We start from the raw sequence: 13,775 nt of genomic DNA on the forward strand, positions 1-13,775 counted from the left end.
GGATGAACAAAATGAGAACTACCCCATTCATACTGAACAGTAATCCAGTGTTACGAGGGACTGATTCGGGACATGCTGGGTGAAATCAAAGATAGAACCCAAGCTAACTTCACCTGCCTGTTACCTTTTCCTAGAAGCCAGTAGATGACCTAAAATGCATCATACGCCTGGCCTCTCTTCTGCATCTAACTCAGCTGCGCTGCTGTATCGAGCAGCTGCACCCGGAAGTCATGACTTGTCAATAAATGTTAATCTTTACAAGATTTTGGTCCCTCGGGGGCTACTGAGCTGTGTCACTGACCTGGAAAACCAAAGGTATGAACTATTTCCATTTGCTGCTGCCTCAGCACCTGGCTCCCCAGTGGGCACGCCTCACCCCTGACCCTTTCACCTCTGAAGCCAGTGTTTCCCTGGATTGAACCATGCACTATGATTAAAGGGTTTCTTGAATCCCGACCTGAGAAAGGCCCCTCCCTCTGTCCCTGAATGCTGTGGGTAAACCGTGGCTCAGAGAAGCGAAGGAAAAGGGCAGTGTGTTTTCCCACAGAAAGGAAGATACAATCAGGATGTTCACGGCTTCTAGTTGCAGTGTGGGTCATGGTGTGCTTCAAAGATGGCTTCCTTCTTTCAGGGGGTCCCAGATTTTGAACTCGGGGTGGACGGAGCCAACTATTTGCTGAGCTGTTACTATGTCCTAGGCACTGCTTGTGTGTAGTGTGTATTAGCCCCTCCTGGCTAATACAAATTGTTAGTTTTAGTAAGCAGCACAGACACATCTCACAGTTCTGCGGTCCAGAAGTCTGGAATGTTCTCAGAGCCCCTGCACTGGCCCTGTAGGCAAGGATGACTTTGAACTTTTAATCCTCTTGCTCTATCCCCACCCCCAAATCCTGGGGTTACAGGCATGCACCGCCATGATAGATCTCTATGTACTGGGGACCAAAGACATGGGTTCACACATGCTGGGCAAGCAGTCTATGCACTGAACTACATTCCTGGCCCCTGGAATGGGTATCACAGGGTTAAAGGGTTGTGTTTCTTTCTGGGGGTTCTAGGGCAGAATCTGTTTCCTTGCCTTCTCCAGTTTATAAAGGATATATTATTCCTTTAACTGTCGGCTCTTTCAAAGCTGTGTGCGGCCCGCAGAGTGTCATCTCGTGTCAACTGTGACCACCTGCCTCTCCTGCCTCCCTCATCTCCATTTAGGGACCCTTGTTCTATAGGGCCCACCTGGTGACTCCTACTAACCTCCCATCTCAAGGTCAGTGGGTGAGCAACTGATTCCATCTGCAATCAGAGTTACCCAAATAATATCTTTAGTTAGGCTGTGGTCATCTTTGCAGAGATAAGACTCAACCTACCTCCCAATATCTCACAAGTATACTCTTCCAGAAACACAGATCCAGCCCTGCTCTCTGTAGAAAAAGCAGGCTCTGTAGTCAGGCAACTTGCCCACCGCCAGGAACACAGACGAGAGATCAAGGCTACCCTGTCTACGAGTATGCTCTATTAAGTCACACCATCTTTTTAAAGGTCTGGTATTCAGAATACAGGTACAATGAGTTGCGCAGCATTTTATATTCAAAACGTGACATTTTGAAAAGGGGTCTTATCAACGAAGGAACTACAGTAATGGGGCTGGGCGGACGGTCTCTGGGACACACCACTGGGGTCAGAAGCTCATAATTCAAGCGCCAGCTGCCAAAAGGAAAGACTACCTCCTTCCACACTCCTGAGAGGTAACCACAGAGCTCTGTGCAAAACAGGGCGTGTCCTGTCCACAGAGCAAACATGTAAGCACTCCTCTCCCTCCTGGCCCCAGGGGCCCAGAGGAGACTGCCAGATTGCTGAGGATTTCACTTCTAAGTTAGCTGCCCCATGGCCGCCACCCTGCCATTGTCAATGTCAAGACAGGCGGTGTGTTCCAAAGGGAAGCAGGTCCCAGTACTGGATGTGCTATTTTCTATCCCAAAGGAGACACGGAAGCAGTAACCAGGGCTCTCTAGGCCTAACTTGCAAGGAGCCAGGCTGGCAGCTTGCTAGATATTTCTGGGAATGATCTAATTAAATATTAACTACTTACAAAACCTCATTCTTACATCTCGCACTAAGTCACTATGAAGGCACATAGCCGGATGCCGGGCTCAGGCTCTCCCTCTCTCCTATGAAAAAGTTGCTCTGGAGTGGGTGAGCCCCTTGAGACTCCTCAGTACAAAGTTATGCTTCGTGAGTAATCTTTTCAATCCCTCACAAACTCAAGGAGGGCAGGCAAGATGGCTCAGCAGGTAAAGGCGCTTGCGGATAAACCAGACAACCTAGGTTTGATTCCTGGAACACATAGGGTGAGAGGAGAGAAAGCCCTGCCAAGCTGTCCTCTGACTTCCACTCACAGGCTGTGGCGCTTAAGTGTGCACGCACACAACAAACAAACACACTCAGAGTTTTAAAAATGGACAAAGCAAGTCAAAAGTACCACCTTACTTACAAACCAACCACCAAACACACATGTGGCTCTGTCCCCCTTGACATTCAGGAAGGTTACCCTTGACATAATCATTAAAGCGGAAGATCAATGAACTTGACCTTTAAAATCCCATCTCCTCCCCCATCTCTTCCAGTAGCTATCAGAGCTCTCTTCACCTGCTCAAAAGCAGGGGGAGGGGGGGGTTCTACAACTCATTGAATAAATCAGGGTTCCTGACAACACCCAGATTCTCAGTGCCAACCGTCCATGCAAGTTTACTAGCACAATTAATTATGTATTAATGACTTCACGTCAAACGCCATGTTTGTTTTTAATGGTGGGTGATCCAGGCTGGACCAGATGGCGATTACATTAATCATTTGCAGCCAGGTTGGTACCGGCACTTGGCATGCACGGTTCACTCACGTCCTGAAGTTTATTACTATCATGGTCCATCAGAAGCACAAAGGTTAGAGCTCACGTTTTCTCCTATTTCAAAACGAAACCGCTGGTGCTAACTTGTTTTTAAAGCAACCGCAGGAGTCCTTGCTCTCTGCTCTGACCAAGGGGGTGAGGGTGAGGGGGGGGGAGGAACTCGCCAGTGGCACCCACAAATGCAAATATCAGCAACCCGCTTCAGACACGGCTTCCTTTATTGTTAAAGCTTCAACAGAAAATGCAGCCATTTCGGTCTTGGCTGACTTAGTCTAGCAAATGATCAAGTAGTGACCACCCGCCTCCCCACTGCGCGTCCACCCAAGACAGGGCAGAGTTTGTGAAACCAAAAGGAGGGAGCCAGACGTGGTGTTAGGATGTCTACCGTAGCAGCATTTGGGAGGTGGAAGGGGAGGATTAGGAGTTCAATTCAAGGCTAGCGTGGGGCTACAGGAGACCCTGTCAAAAAACAACAACAACAAAATAGACAAAGCCACACCTGCACCGTGGGGTCCTAGAACCCAGAACCCATGCGTGAATGAATGCGCACCAGGGCATTATTATTTAATTTTCCACGCCACCTTCTCAGGTCGGGCCCTCTCCCGGGAGAGGAGCGGCGCGTGGGAGCGCAGGAAGGAGCCTGGGAAGTTTCCGTCTGCCGGGCGCCGGTGTTTAACGAGGGGGTGGCAGCCTATTTATAAGCGGGCCCCCGCGCGGGCACCCAAGTCTGGCGACAGCCGTGAAAACTTTTCACCCAGCAGATCACAAGCCAGCTGTGCGGCCGTGCACCGAGCTCGGGAGCCAAAGGGAGCCGGGCGCTTCCCCGGGAAGGCGGCAGGGCGCTGAGGGCGCCCGGGGCCCCGCGCGGCCGTGCGCACCTGGGCCGCGTCCGCATCGCCGAAGCCCGGCCGGGCTGCGGCGCGGCTTCCGGTCACCTGCGCCGCCCGGGCCGCGGAACCCGCAACCGTCCGCGCAGGGCCGAGCCTACCGAGGGCCCCGCGCCGCCGCCGCCGCCGCCGCCCGCCCGCCCTGCCCGCCCTGCCCGCCCTGCCCGCGCCCGCGCTCGCCTGCGTCTTGTCGAACTGCTCGCGCTCGGCCTCCAGGCTGTGGCCCGGCCTGCGGCTCAGCACCCGCGCCGGCACGTTCTTGATGCTGTTCATGTCGCCGCCGACCGTGTCCCCGGCCCGGCTCCGCGAGAATGAGGCGTCACCGCCCGCCGCCCGAGCCTAGGCACCCGGAGGCCGCGCGCCGCGCCACGCGGGGAGGAGCCGCCGCCCCTCCCGCCAGTCACTCGGGCAGGCCAACCGGCGCCCCGCCCTCCCCGGCTCCGCGCGCCCCGCCCCCTCCGGGCCCCCAGGACGCCTGGCGGGCCCCGCCCCCCTGCATCCCCTCATCAACCCTACCTGAGACTCCCGGGACACCCTGCCCTGCACCCACCTGGGTCCCTTAGGATTCCGGGACACCCTGCCCTGCACCCCTCTGTCACCCAGGACGTTCTGCCCTGCACCCCTCTGGTCCTCTGGGACACCCTACCCAGCACCCCCCTGGTCCCTCTGGGACGCCCCGAGCCTCAAGACTCTGCACCTGCTTTGTCCCCCGGGACTCACATGGAATGCCCCTTGCACATCTGTCCCGTCTCCTTGCACACCTCTAGCTCCCCAGGACTTCCCAACACACCCCGCCCCCTGACAAACCAAATGCAAGGACCAAATACCCCCTTAGCTCCGCTGCATACCTTCTTCTCTTCTCCAAACCTGAGGAAAAATTAGTTGTGCCCTCCACCCCCACCCCTTCCTCACTCTGGGTCTCCCTCCCTCTACAACCTCGGAGTGGTGGTGGCGGTGGGGGAAACCGGAGCAAACTGGGTCTCCTTGAGTCTGGTCGGTAGCCGCACAGCCGGGCTCCTTTGTCTTTTTAGTTGAGCCCAGCCATCCCTTCTCCAGCCCCTAGCTTTTTGAGATGAAGCTTTGCTGACCTGTCACAGGAAATGCACCTACCTGACCATGGTCTCCCAGGTTAGATGAAACTCTCTGAGGACCAGGGGGACAGTTTCTTTGCCACTGCCCATCCCTCACTGTGCTGACATCCACTGAACATTTCAGAGTTGGACAAGGCTCTCTTCGACACCGAGATTAGCCGTGCTTATCTAATACCAATCAATGAAAAGCTTCTTTGCTCGAATAACAATAGAGTAACAACAGCCGATATTTACTGTATACCTATTTGTCAGGTACGGGGCTAAACCCTTTATATGTATTATCTAGTTCCTAATCCTCAGCAATTCACAAACAGCCATGGTTTAAAAAAATAAATAGCTAAATAAAGAAGGGGCTGTTTTGCTCTGTGCCAGCTGTTTCTCAGACTTTTTCTCACAAGGGACAAAAACAGTTATCCTGTCATTTTTATATATACACAGACGAGGCCACAGTTCCCCACTGGGTATAGCACATCTCCCACAGTGGCCTGTCATCAAACATGCCCATTCTTTTTAGTAAACAGAGGCATTAGTGTGCTAGGTGTGGTGCTCACCATCCAGTCATCAGGATGGCAGGATCTCATTTCATCTTTACAGACCAAGAAAAAGGCTTATCTTCATAGCACCCAAGTTCAGTCCAGGCTCACACAATTGCAAAATGATGCTGTCAGGATGTGGTCTCCGATCTGCCCCGTTTCAAGCCAGTGTGTACCACTGCCTCGATGATACCGGAGTCCCTATGGCTTCTACAAGTAATGTATCTGCTCATGAGATTTCTGAGTTGCCAGAGGTCAAGGTGGCCTTGTGTTAACCACCATCCTGCTCTCCATGCCTAGCAGAGCACTAATACTTGACCATGGTTTTTGTTTTTGTTTTTTGTTTGTTTTTTGTTTTTTTAAAAAAAAAGAATGGGTATGAGGGCCAGCAATGATGCCAGGCTTGATGACCTGAGTTCAAGGCTTGGACCCACATGATGGAAGGAGAGAGAGGACTCCTGCATGTTGTCCTCTGACCTTTTATTTCGAGCTGTGGCTTGCACATGTACACATACACAAAATAAACACATAAAATTTAACTTAAAAAAAAAGAGCGTGAGGGCAAGCATGGCAGCACACACCTTTAATGCCAGCTCTTGGGAGCTGGCCTCTGTGATTATGAGGCCAGCCTGGTTTACACAGTGAGTAAAAAGGTGGATTATAAAATGAAGTTTTGAAAGACTAAACCAGCCCCAGAGAGTGGAGAACAGACTGAGTACTTTACTGTATGCTTATGTTATAAATGGGCATTTCTTGGGGTACAAAGATGCAAACTCCACCCCTTTGATTAAGGTTCATCTCCAGACATCTTCAACAAAGGGCCTGGTCCATGCCTGGCTGTCACTAGCTGGCTGTGATCCCCTTTTGGTAAATTGTGACAGCTGTTTATAATCTTCCTCCAAAGGGAATACAAACTAGACCCTATCTGGGAGAACTCAGGAAGGCAGCAAAGTTTTGGGGACTCGCTGAAAAAGACTGTATGCTGTAATAGCCACTGCCTCACTGACACACAGGCACGATCCACCCAGCCCCTCTCGGGTTTCATCTTGCGCCATCCTGGACTATCAAGTCTGCACATGCATCATGCCCCTTCCAGAGCCTCAGGGACTTTGCACATGCTGTTACTATACCTGGAATTCTCTTCCTGTTTGCCTGGTGAGTGTCTGCCCATCTTGCAGCGCTTGGTTTAGATGCTAGTTCTCTAGGAAGCCTCACTGATTCCTCCACCCTGACCTATGACCCAGTATCTCAACATTCTGCATTGTAGCACCAGTCTTCCCAGTGACTGCTTACGGTCTGTGTCCCCTCCTAGAATGTAAGCAAGGCTTACACTGTTATCTCCCATGGCTAGCAAAGCTGCATGATGTGCTCATAATGAATTTGTATGTGTGAGGTACCAGGGATTAAATCCAGGGCCTGTGCATGCTGGGAAAGTGCTCTATCACTGAGGTATAGTTCTAGCCCTGTTTTTACTTTATGTTGTGAGATGAGATCTCACTAAAGTTGCCCATGTTGAACCTGAACTCACCCTGTAGCCTAAGCCTTCGGCTTGCCATCCTCCTGCCTAGCCTCCCCAGTAGATGAGGTTACAGATCTTTTTGTTTGTTTTAAGCATTACTTGGCTGAGAACCCAGAGGTCCTCTTTAACAGGGCTGGTTAATGTGCACCGAAGGCAAATCATTTTAATCCGGATGCATGTGTCTGGCATCTTAGTTGACTTTATGCACTCTGTTCTCCAGAACATCAGGGTTCCTAGCTACAACCATTCTCCTGGAGGCATAAGTGATGAACCGTCCTGCACTGTGCACTACCAGAATCACACCAACTGTCTTAAAGGAAAGAAAGCTAGAGGCATTGCCTAGCAAGAGGCTTACAAATCAGGGACACAGAAGACACCATGGGTCACTAACCAGAGTGTGACAAGGCTTCCATGACAGGGCTTCCATCCTTGGCCTCATACCACACAGTCTCAGTTCTAAGCATTCTCTTGGCACCTTTTGGGTAAAACTGTTTTAAATGTTTATGTATAGTCTTGATTCAGAATTTCTTTTGGAGGGGGTGTTTCTATTTCTGTTTAAAAGGTCTGTTCAGAAGTTCTAAAAATACCCTGTATCAGTCTTTTCCAATGCTGAGATCATTTCTGGCAGACAGATTATAGTGTAATTCAGTTGCCTCCTGATATGCAGGTCTTAAGAATAACAACAAACCACAAATCCTAAAGGCTAGTTTATCTTGCAACTCTTTTTCTACACACATGATAAATTGCTCCTATATAAACAGAACATGTTGAGACAGAGGAGTTGATCCTATTAAAATCGACCACTCTGAATTTCATGTTAATTAACCATAATACTTTTGTTGGGTAAGCACAGGTGTTACAAACTGGGCATGGTGGTATACTCCTGTCACCCACACTTGAGAAACGGAGGCAGGAGGGTCACAAGTCTGAGCCAGCCTGGAGTACACACACAGGTGTCATAGATATTTCAAGCCTACGAACTGAAATTACATTTAGCTATAGAAGAACATAGTCTTTCAAATCCTGCTCTACCCTAAGTTCTCCTACAGAGTGTCTAATGGATGTGTCCTGTCAGCAGGCAAGCAGAGCAGTCACGAGCATGGCACACAGAGCAGGACAAAACTGAGTGTCTGAGATCTCAGCCTGGAACCTGGGGCCTCTCCAAGGGCAGTCTGGGTTTCCCATTTGGTAACTTCTGGTTCAGAATCAGCTCTATGTTCTCAGTCTTGAAGAGAAAGCCAGTATTTATAGAGTGTAGCCAGACTTACTCAGTTTCTTTCCAGCACCCTCATTACAAGGGTGAGCCTTCCCCTCTCGTGAAAGTCATCTCTCAAGAAACCCTGAAGCCTCTAACGAAGGGGCATTGACCCAGCACAAAACAACCTTGATATCTGCCTAAGAGAACACTTTCCCGAGAAACTGCCAGGTTACATTTAAAGTTCCTTGTTAGCTAGGCTGGGTGGCACACCCCTTTGACCCCAGTACTTAGAAGGCAAAAGCAATTGAATCTCACAGACATCAGGCCAGCCTGGTCTACAGGGCTAGTTCCAGGACAGTCAAGGCTACACCAAGAAATCGTTTTGAAAAACCAATAAATAAATATAAATAAATAAAGTTCCTTGTTTTAGTCCTGTATTGTAAAAGGAAACCAAAAAAATTTTATTATTAAAAATATCTTTATTGAATGAAACTGATCAGTTCTATTAGAAGGGACAGAAGCAAATAGTGTAATCTTTTTTAATTAAATTTTTTTAAAAGTTAAAATGGAATTATATTTCAATATAATATATTTTTATCATATATAGTCTTCAATATATTTTTAAAAATCCATACAAAACTTGATCTTCCAGCAAGTGCTGTCTTGTGCAAGTGAACTACAGAGCCAGACAAGATGCACCTGTCGCCCGAGGACAGACTGGCCTTACCTGCCAGCAAGGTGACGGTGTCCCATTACAAACATTTCATACCATCTTATCTCATGCCCATCAACACAACAAAGTCCAGGGCTAAAACCCTAAGAGAAGAAAAGACTATGTCACACATAGGGAGCTGACTCTGAGAAGTTATAATGTGAATACACACCACGTTGTAAGAAAGCAGACAGCGAAAACAGCATTTTACATGCAGGGTTCTTGGATATTGCCAGGTTTAAAGAGCTTCTCTGGTTAATTAAGCTGTGTCTGCATCTTGACAGAGTTTTGTTTTTTTTTTTTCTTTTAGCATAGTTCCAAACACGTGTGTAGAGTACGACCTCATTTCTTTGGTATAAAAATATTTTGGTATAAAAATATTTTTTACACAAAAATGGTTCATCAAAAACAAAATACAGTTGCTTTAAGAAGTAAACTTTGAGATTCTGCTCGCCTTTGTACTAAATGCTGCTTATGTGGGAATCACAGTCTCCTTTGTCTTTCCATGAAGTATGATATCCGCTTTCTGCCTTCCAAACAGAGTCCTGCCTCTGAAAGAGAGGAGAAGCAGTAAATAAAGTGAAAAGGATCAGTGCTGCACGGTACGCTAAGAGGTCCTGGCGTCTGAGACCCTGACTACACATCCTGCTTCTCAATAAGGTCTCACACTGTACTGTATACATGAGAACGTCCCAGCAAGGAGAGCAGGGTGGGGTGGGGGAGGCAGGGCATGCTCAGATGTCTTGCCTTCCTACTGGAAAGGCTCTTGTGCCTAATGGGCGACACCTGTGGCCCTTATGCCACAGTCCAGAGAGCTGCACTTAGAATGAAGGTCTGACAGAGCAAACAGAACCCAACAAAGTATTTCCTGGGTGGCAGGCTCACAAAGCTCCATTCTTTCTAGGCAGACATACAGAAGTGATTCTCAAATGTAAATTTAGATGCCTTTTGAAAAATTATGTTTTCTGGGTCAGGGTCTCCCCAGTGTAGCCCAGGCTGACGTCCAACACCTCATCTTTCTGCTTCAGTCTTCCCAACTTCCAGAGTGCTAAGATCACCACAGTGTATTCTACCGCATCTGGTCTTGAGTTCTCTCTACCCCCACCCCACCCCCTTTTTCCTTTTGAGGCAGGGTCTTATTAGGTTTATCTAATGCCTTGAACTTGTAATTCTGCCTGCATCAGACTCCCCACAGGGATTACAGACTGTGCCTCCTTTTTTTTTTTCTTTTGGTTTTTTGAGACAAGGTTTCTCTGTGTAGCTTTGCGCCTTTCCTGGGTCTCTATCTGTAGACCAGGCTGGTCTCAAACTCATAGATGTCCGCCAGCCTCTGCCTCCCGAGTGCTGGGACTAAAGGCTTGTGCCACCACTGCCCAGCTTTTTTTTTTTTTTTTTTTTCCTAAAGACAGAGTTTCTCTGTGTAGCTTTGGAGCCTGTCCTGGAACTCACTCTGTAGACCAGGCTGGCCTCAAACTCACAGAGCTCCACCTGCCTCTGCCTCCTGAGTGCTGGGATTAAAGGTGTGCACCAGCACCACCACCACCACTTGGCTAAGATTTCAATCTTTAAAGTTGGATTTATATACCAACTTCCTTAGATATAAAGATATCGGTATTGAGAACAAAAAATCTTTTGGTCTGTATTACTCTTACAAGTAACTGGTATTCTATTCAGGTTAATTATAGTAAACGCAGATCAGGCAGAAGAAGAATTACTGGTCAGATGAATGTGTGGCCTTGACTCTACCTTATCAACGTTCCTAGTTACTTATTAATATCAACTTCAATATAAAGTGAGACAAGCAAAGGTGACCTACACATGGCCACAGTGAATGTCCAAGTTGACTTTGTCTCCTTCAATGACTGACAAGGGTGTTTTTGTCATCTGGCTCTTCTGAGACTTCTAATTTCTAGAAAACAACTCCAAAATTAGTATCCATGTTACAGACATTAAAACACTTTAGACAACTAGACACGCGTACAGTGGGAACGCCTACCAAAGACCTTGAGGGACTGGTGTATGGTCTAGACTAGAAGTATGTGAGGAGCAAGCCTGACAACCTGAACAGGGTACCTGAGGCTTACAGTAGGAGAGACCAACTCCCTGACCGCTACACACATGCCATCTCCCTCTCTCTCTCTCTCTCTCTCTCTCTCTCTCTCTCTCTCTCTCTCTCACACACACACACACACACACACACACACACACACACACACACACACACACACTATAATGTCCTTGTCTTTGGGGGACACTTTCACTGTGAACTGGGCTAGCCTAAATTCAGACTCTCCCATCTCGGTCTCTGTGTGTCTGGACTATAGTCACTTAGCACTGTGCTTGGCTCACAAAGCCTTTCTGTTGTCTTTTTCTGCTTGTTTGTATGGTGGTGGTGGTGGTGGTGTGTGTGTGTGTGTGTGTGTGTGTGTGTGTGTGTGTGTGCGCGTGCGCGCACACACACGCATGCACACGCTCCTGTGTGTAAGCACACATCATGGCATGGGTATGGCAGTCAGAAGACAACTCCTGAGAGCTGGTTCTCCCCTGCTACTGGTAGGTCTAGGGATAGAGACAGAACCCTTGCTGGCAAGAGCCGTTACCAGCTGAGCCAGCTCACTAGCTCATCATTCTTCTTGTTGGTGCCATTTTTTGTGGTTGTTTGTTTTGATTTTGTTTTTTGAGACAGGGTTTCTCTGTATAACTCTGGCTGTCCTGGAACTTACTTGGTAGCCCAGGCTGGCCTCAAACTCACAGAGATCTGCCTGCCTCTGCCTCCCAAATGCTGGGATTAAAGGTGTGCACCACCACTGCTAGATGATGTTATCATTTTTAAAGATTCTTTAAAAAATACAGTTACTTATTTGTGTATATGTACATGGCATGGCATGTGTGTGGAGGTTAAAAGACAACTTGCCAGAGTCAGTTCTCAATCTGCATCATGTGCGTCCCAGGGATCGAACTCAGAATATCAGTTTAGGCAGCAAGAACTTTACCCACAGACCCACACAGCCAGTTCAGTGGCTCCTTCACTTTTTTTTGTTGTTGTTTTTGTTTTGTTTTGTTTTTTCAAGACAGAGTTTCTTTGTGCTGTTTTGGAGCCTGTCCTGGAGCTCACTCTGTAGCCCAGGCTGGCCTTGAACTCACAGAGATCTGCCTGCCTCTGCCTCCTGAGTGCTGGGATCAAAGGTGTGTGCCACCACCGCCTGGCTTTTTTTTTCTTTTCTTTTCTTTTTAAAATAGGGTCTCTCCATGTAGCCCCAGCTGTCCTGGAATGCTATATAGACTGGGCTGGTCTCCAACTCACAGAGATCCTCCTGCTTCTGCCTCCAAAGTACTGGGATCCAAGGTGTGTACCACCATTTCCAGCTTAATTTTTGTTTATTTTATTGTTTGTTTTGGGACAGGGTCTTACTATGCAGCCTTGGCTGGCCTGGAACTTGCTATGTAGACCAAGTTGTACAGATATAGTGTAGAATACATACAAACAAAACACTCATACATATAAAACAATAAATATATCTTTTAAAAAATACAGCCAGGCGGTGGTGGCACATGCCTGTAATCCCAGCAGTCGGGAGGCAGAGGCAGGTGGATCTCTGTGAGTTCGAGGCCAGCCTGGGCTACCAAGTGAGTTCCAGGAGAGGCGCAAAGCTACACAGAGAAACCGTGTCTCAAAAAACAAACCAAACCAAACAAACAAACAAAAAATACAAGTGTGGCTGGACAGTGGTGGTACATGCCTTTAATCCCAGCACTTGGGAGGCAGAGGCAGGAGGATCTCTGTGAGTTTGAGGCCAGCCTAGTCTACAGTGAGTTCCAGGACACAGAGAAATCCTGGTCTCAAAATAAAACCAAGAATGTTAATATGGGCATGCAATCTCAGAGCTGGAGGATGGAGAGGTGGATCACCGACCAGGCAGACTAGCCTACTTGGTGAGCTCTGGGATAAAGGTATGTGTCACCATGCCTAATCACTTTTTTGGTTTTTTGAGACAGGGTCTGGCTATGTAGCCCAGGTTGGCCTTGAACTCCTGATCCTCTAACCTCAGCCTCCCAAGTTTCAGGATTACAGGCATAATCTTAAGCTCATAAACAGAATGTCCAGTGCTGTGTACTGGTCAACGGGCCAGCTCGGTCTAGGGCTGAGCTGCTCCACTCTCAAGTGCAGTCAGGGTCACCCTGGCTGGGTCAGCAGCACTGCAGCTTACTTTCCTCTGTGTCTACCGAAGTTTTCAATTGCTGGGTTCTGCTGTTGCTGTTGTTGTTGAATAGTTCACACATTTACATTGTTTCAAAGGCACCAACTAATATTTAAAAATGGGGCCGTGAGATGTCTTTAGCAGTTAAAGGTTCCGGCCACCAAGCCTGATGATCTGAGTTGGACCCCAAGGATCCACATGGTCCTCTACAAGTTGTCCTCTGACTTCCACCCATGAGCTGTTGCACATATCTCTTATTCAATAAATAATATAGAGCACACATGAAGGAATGTGGTCTGTACCTTTGCATCCTGCTGGGAACAGTCCCTGTTCTATGTAAACATACACTCTGCTATTAAGCAAGGCTGCAAGGAAAACCTGGAATGATGCCATTTTGTACCCATGCTGACAGGTCTGGCAGAGTCACAAAGTGACATTGCTGGTCAAAGGGACAGAAATCTTGCAGTTTCCTGAGGGAGCATCTCTTGCACACAATTACTACCCTTGTCTTTAGCTGCAGATGGTGATACCTCAGAGAGGTGACAGGCTGCTCAGAACATTACCCTGCTTCCTTGTTGCAAAAACAAGATTTTTTATAAAACTGTTTGCTTCTCCTGTTTCTAGGTTAGTAAGTTCAAAGGCATGGGGGAAAGTGTGTGAAATGTTGCCAAGAACATTTCTGCTGTTTAAATCCTGTTTCCTGACATCTCCAAAATCAGTTAATCCATCCAAAATTA

The 13,775-nt window shown here is 48.1% G+C and overlaps 2 protein-coding genes across 5 annotated transcripts in view; both read right to left on the minus strand.

Annotated features, from left to right (window-relative positions):
- Hip1r (huntingtin interacting protein 1 related) overlaps positions 1–4,188 on the minus strand; it is a 29,655-nt gene extending 25,467 nt beyond the window's left edge. The window contains exon 1 of the mRNA XM_036171990.1: positions 3,967–4,188. Coding sequence (XP_036027883.1) covers positions 3,967–4,059 — 93 coding nt within the window. The 5' untranslated portion in view covers positions 4,060–4,188. The remainder of the gene's footprint in view (positions 1–3,966) is intronic.
- A 4,934-nt stretch (positions 4,189–9,122) lies between these two features.
- Ccdc62 (coiled-coil domain containing 62) overlaps positions 9,123–13,775 on the minus strand; it is a 44,587-nt gene continuing 39,934 nt past the window's right edge. For 3 of the 4 annotated variants that reach the window (XM_036171824.1, XM_036171825.1, XM_036171821.1), the window contains one exon: positions 9,123–9,390. In XM_036171824.1, coding sequence (XP_036027717.1) covers positions 9,301–9,390 — 90 coding nt within the window. In that variant the 3' untranslated portion in view covers positions 9,123–9,300. Of the gene's footprint in view, positions 9,391–10,655; positions 10,749–13,775 lie in introns of all 4 variants that reach the window. The other variant, XM_036171822.1, reaches the window with a different exon arrangement.

Source organism: Onychomys torridus, chromosome 22 (assembly GCF_903995425.1).
Source record: "Onychomys torridus chromosome 22, mOncTor1.1, whole genome shotgun sequence".
Classification (NCBI taxonomy): domain Eukaryota; kingdom Metazoa; phylum Chordata; class Mammalia; order Rodentia; family Cricetidae; genus Onychomys; species Onychomys torridus.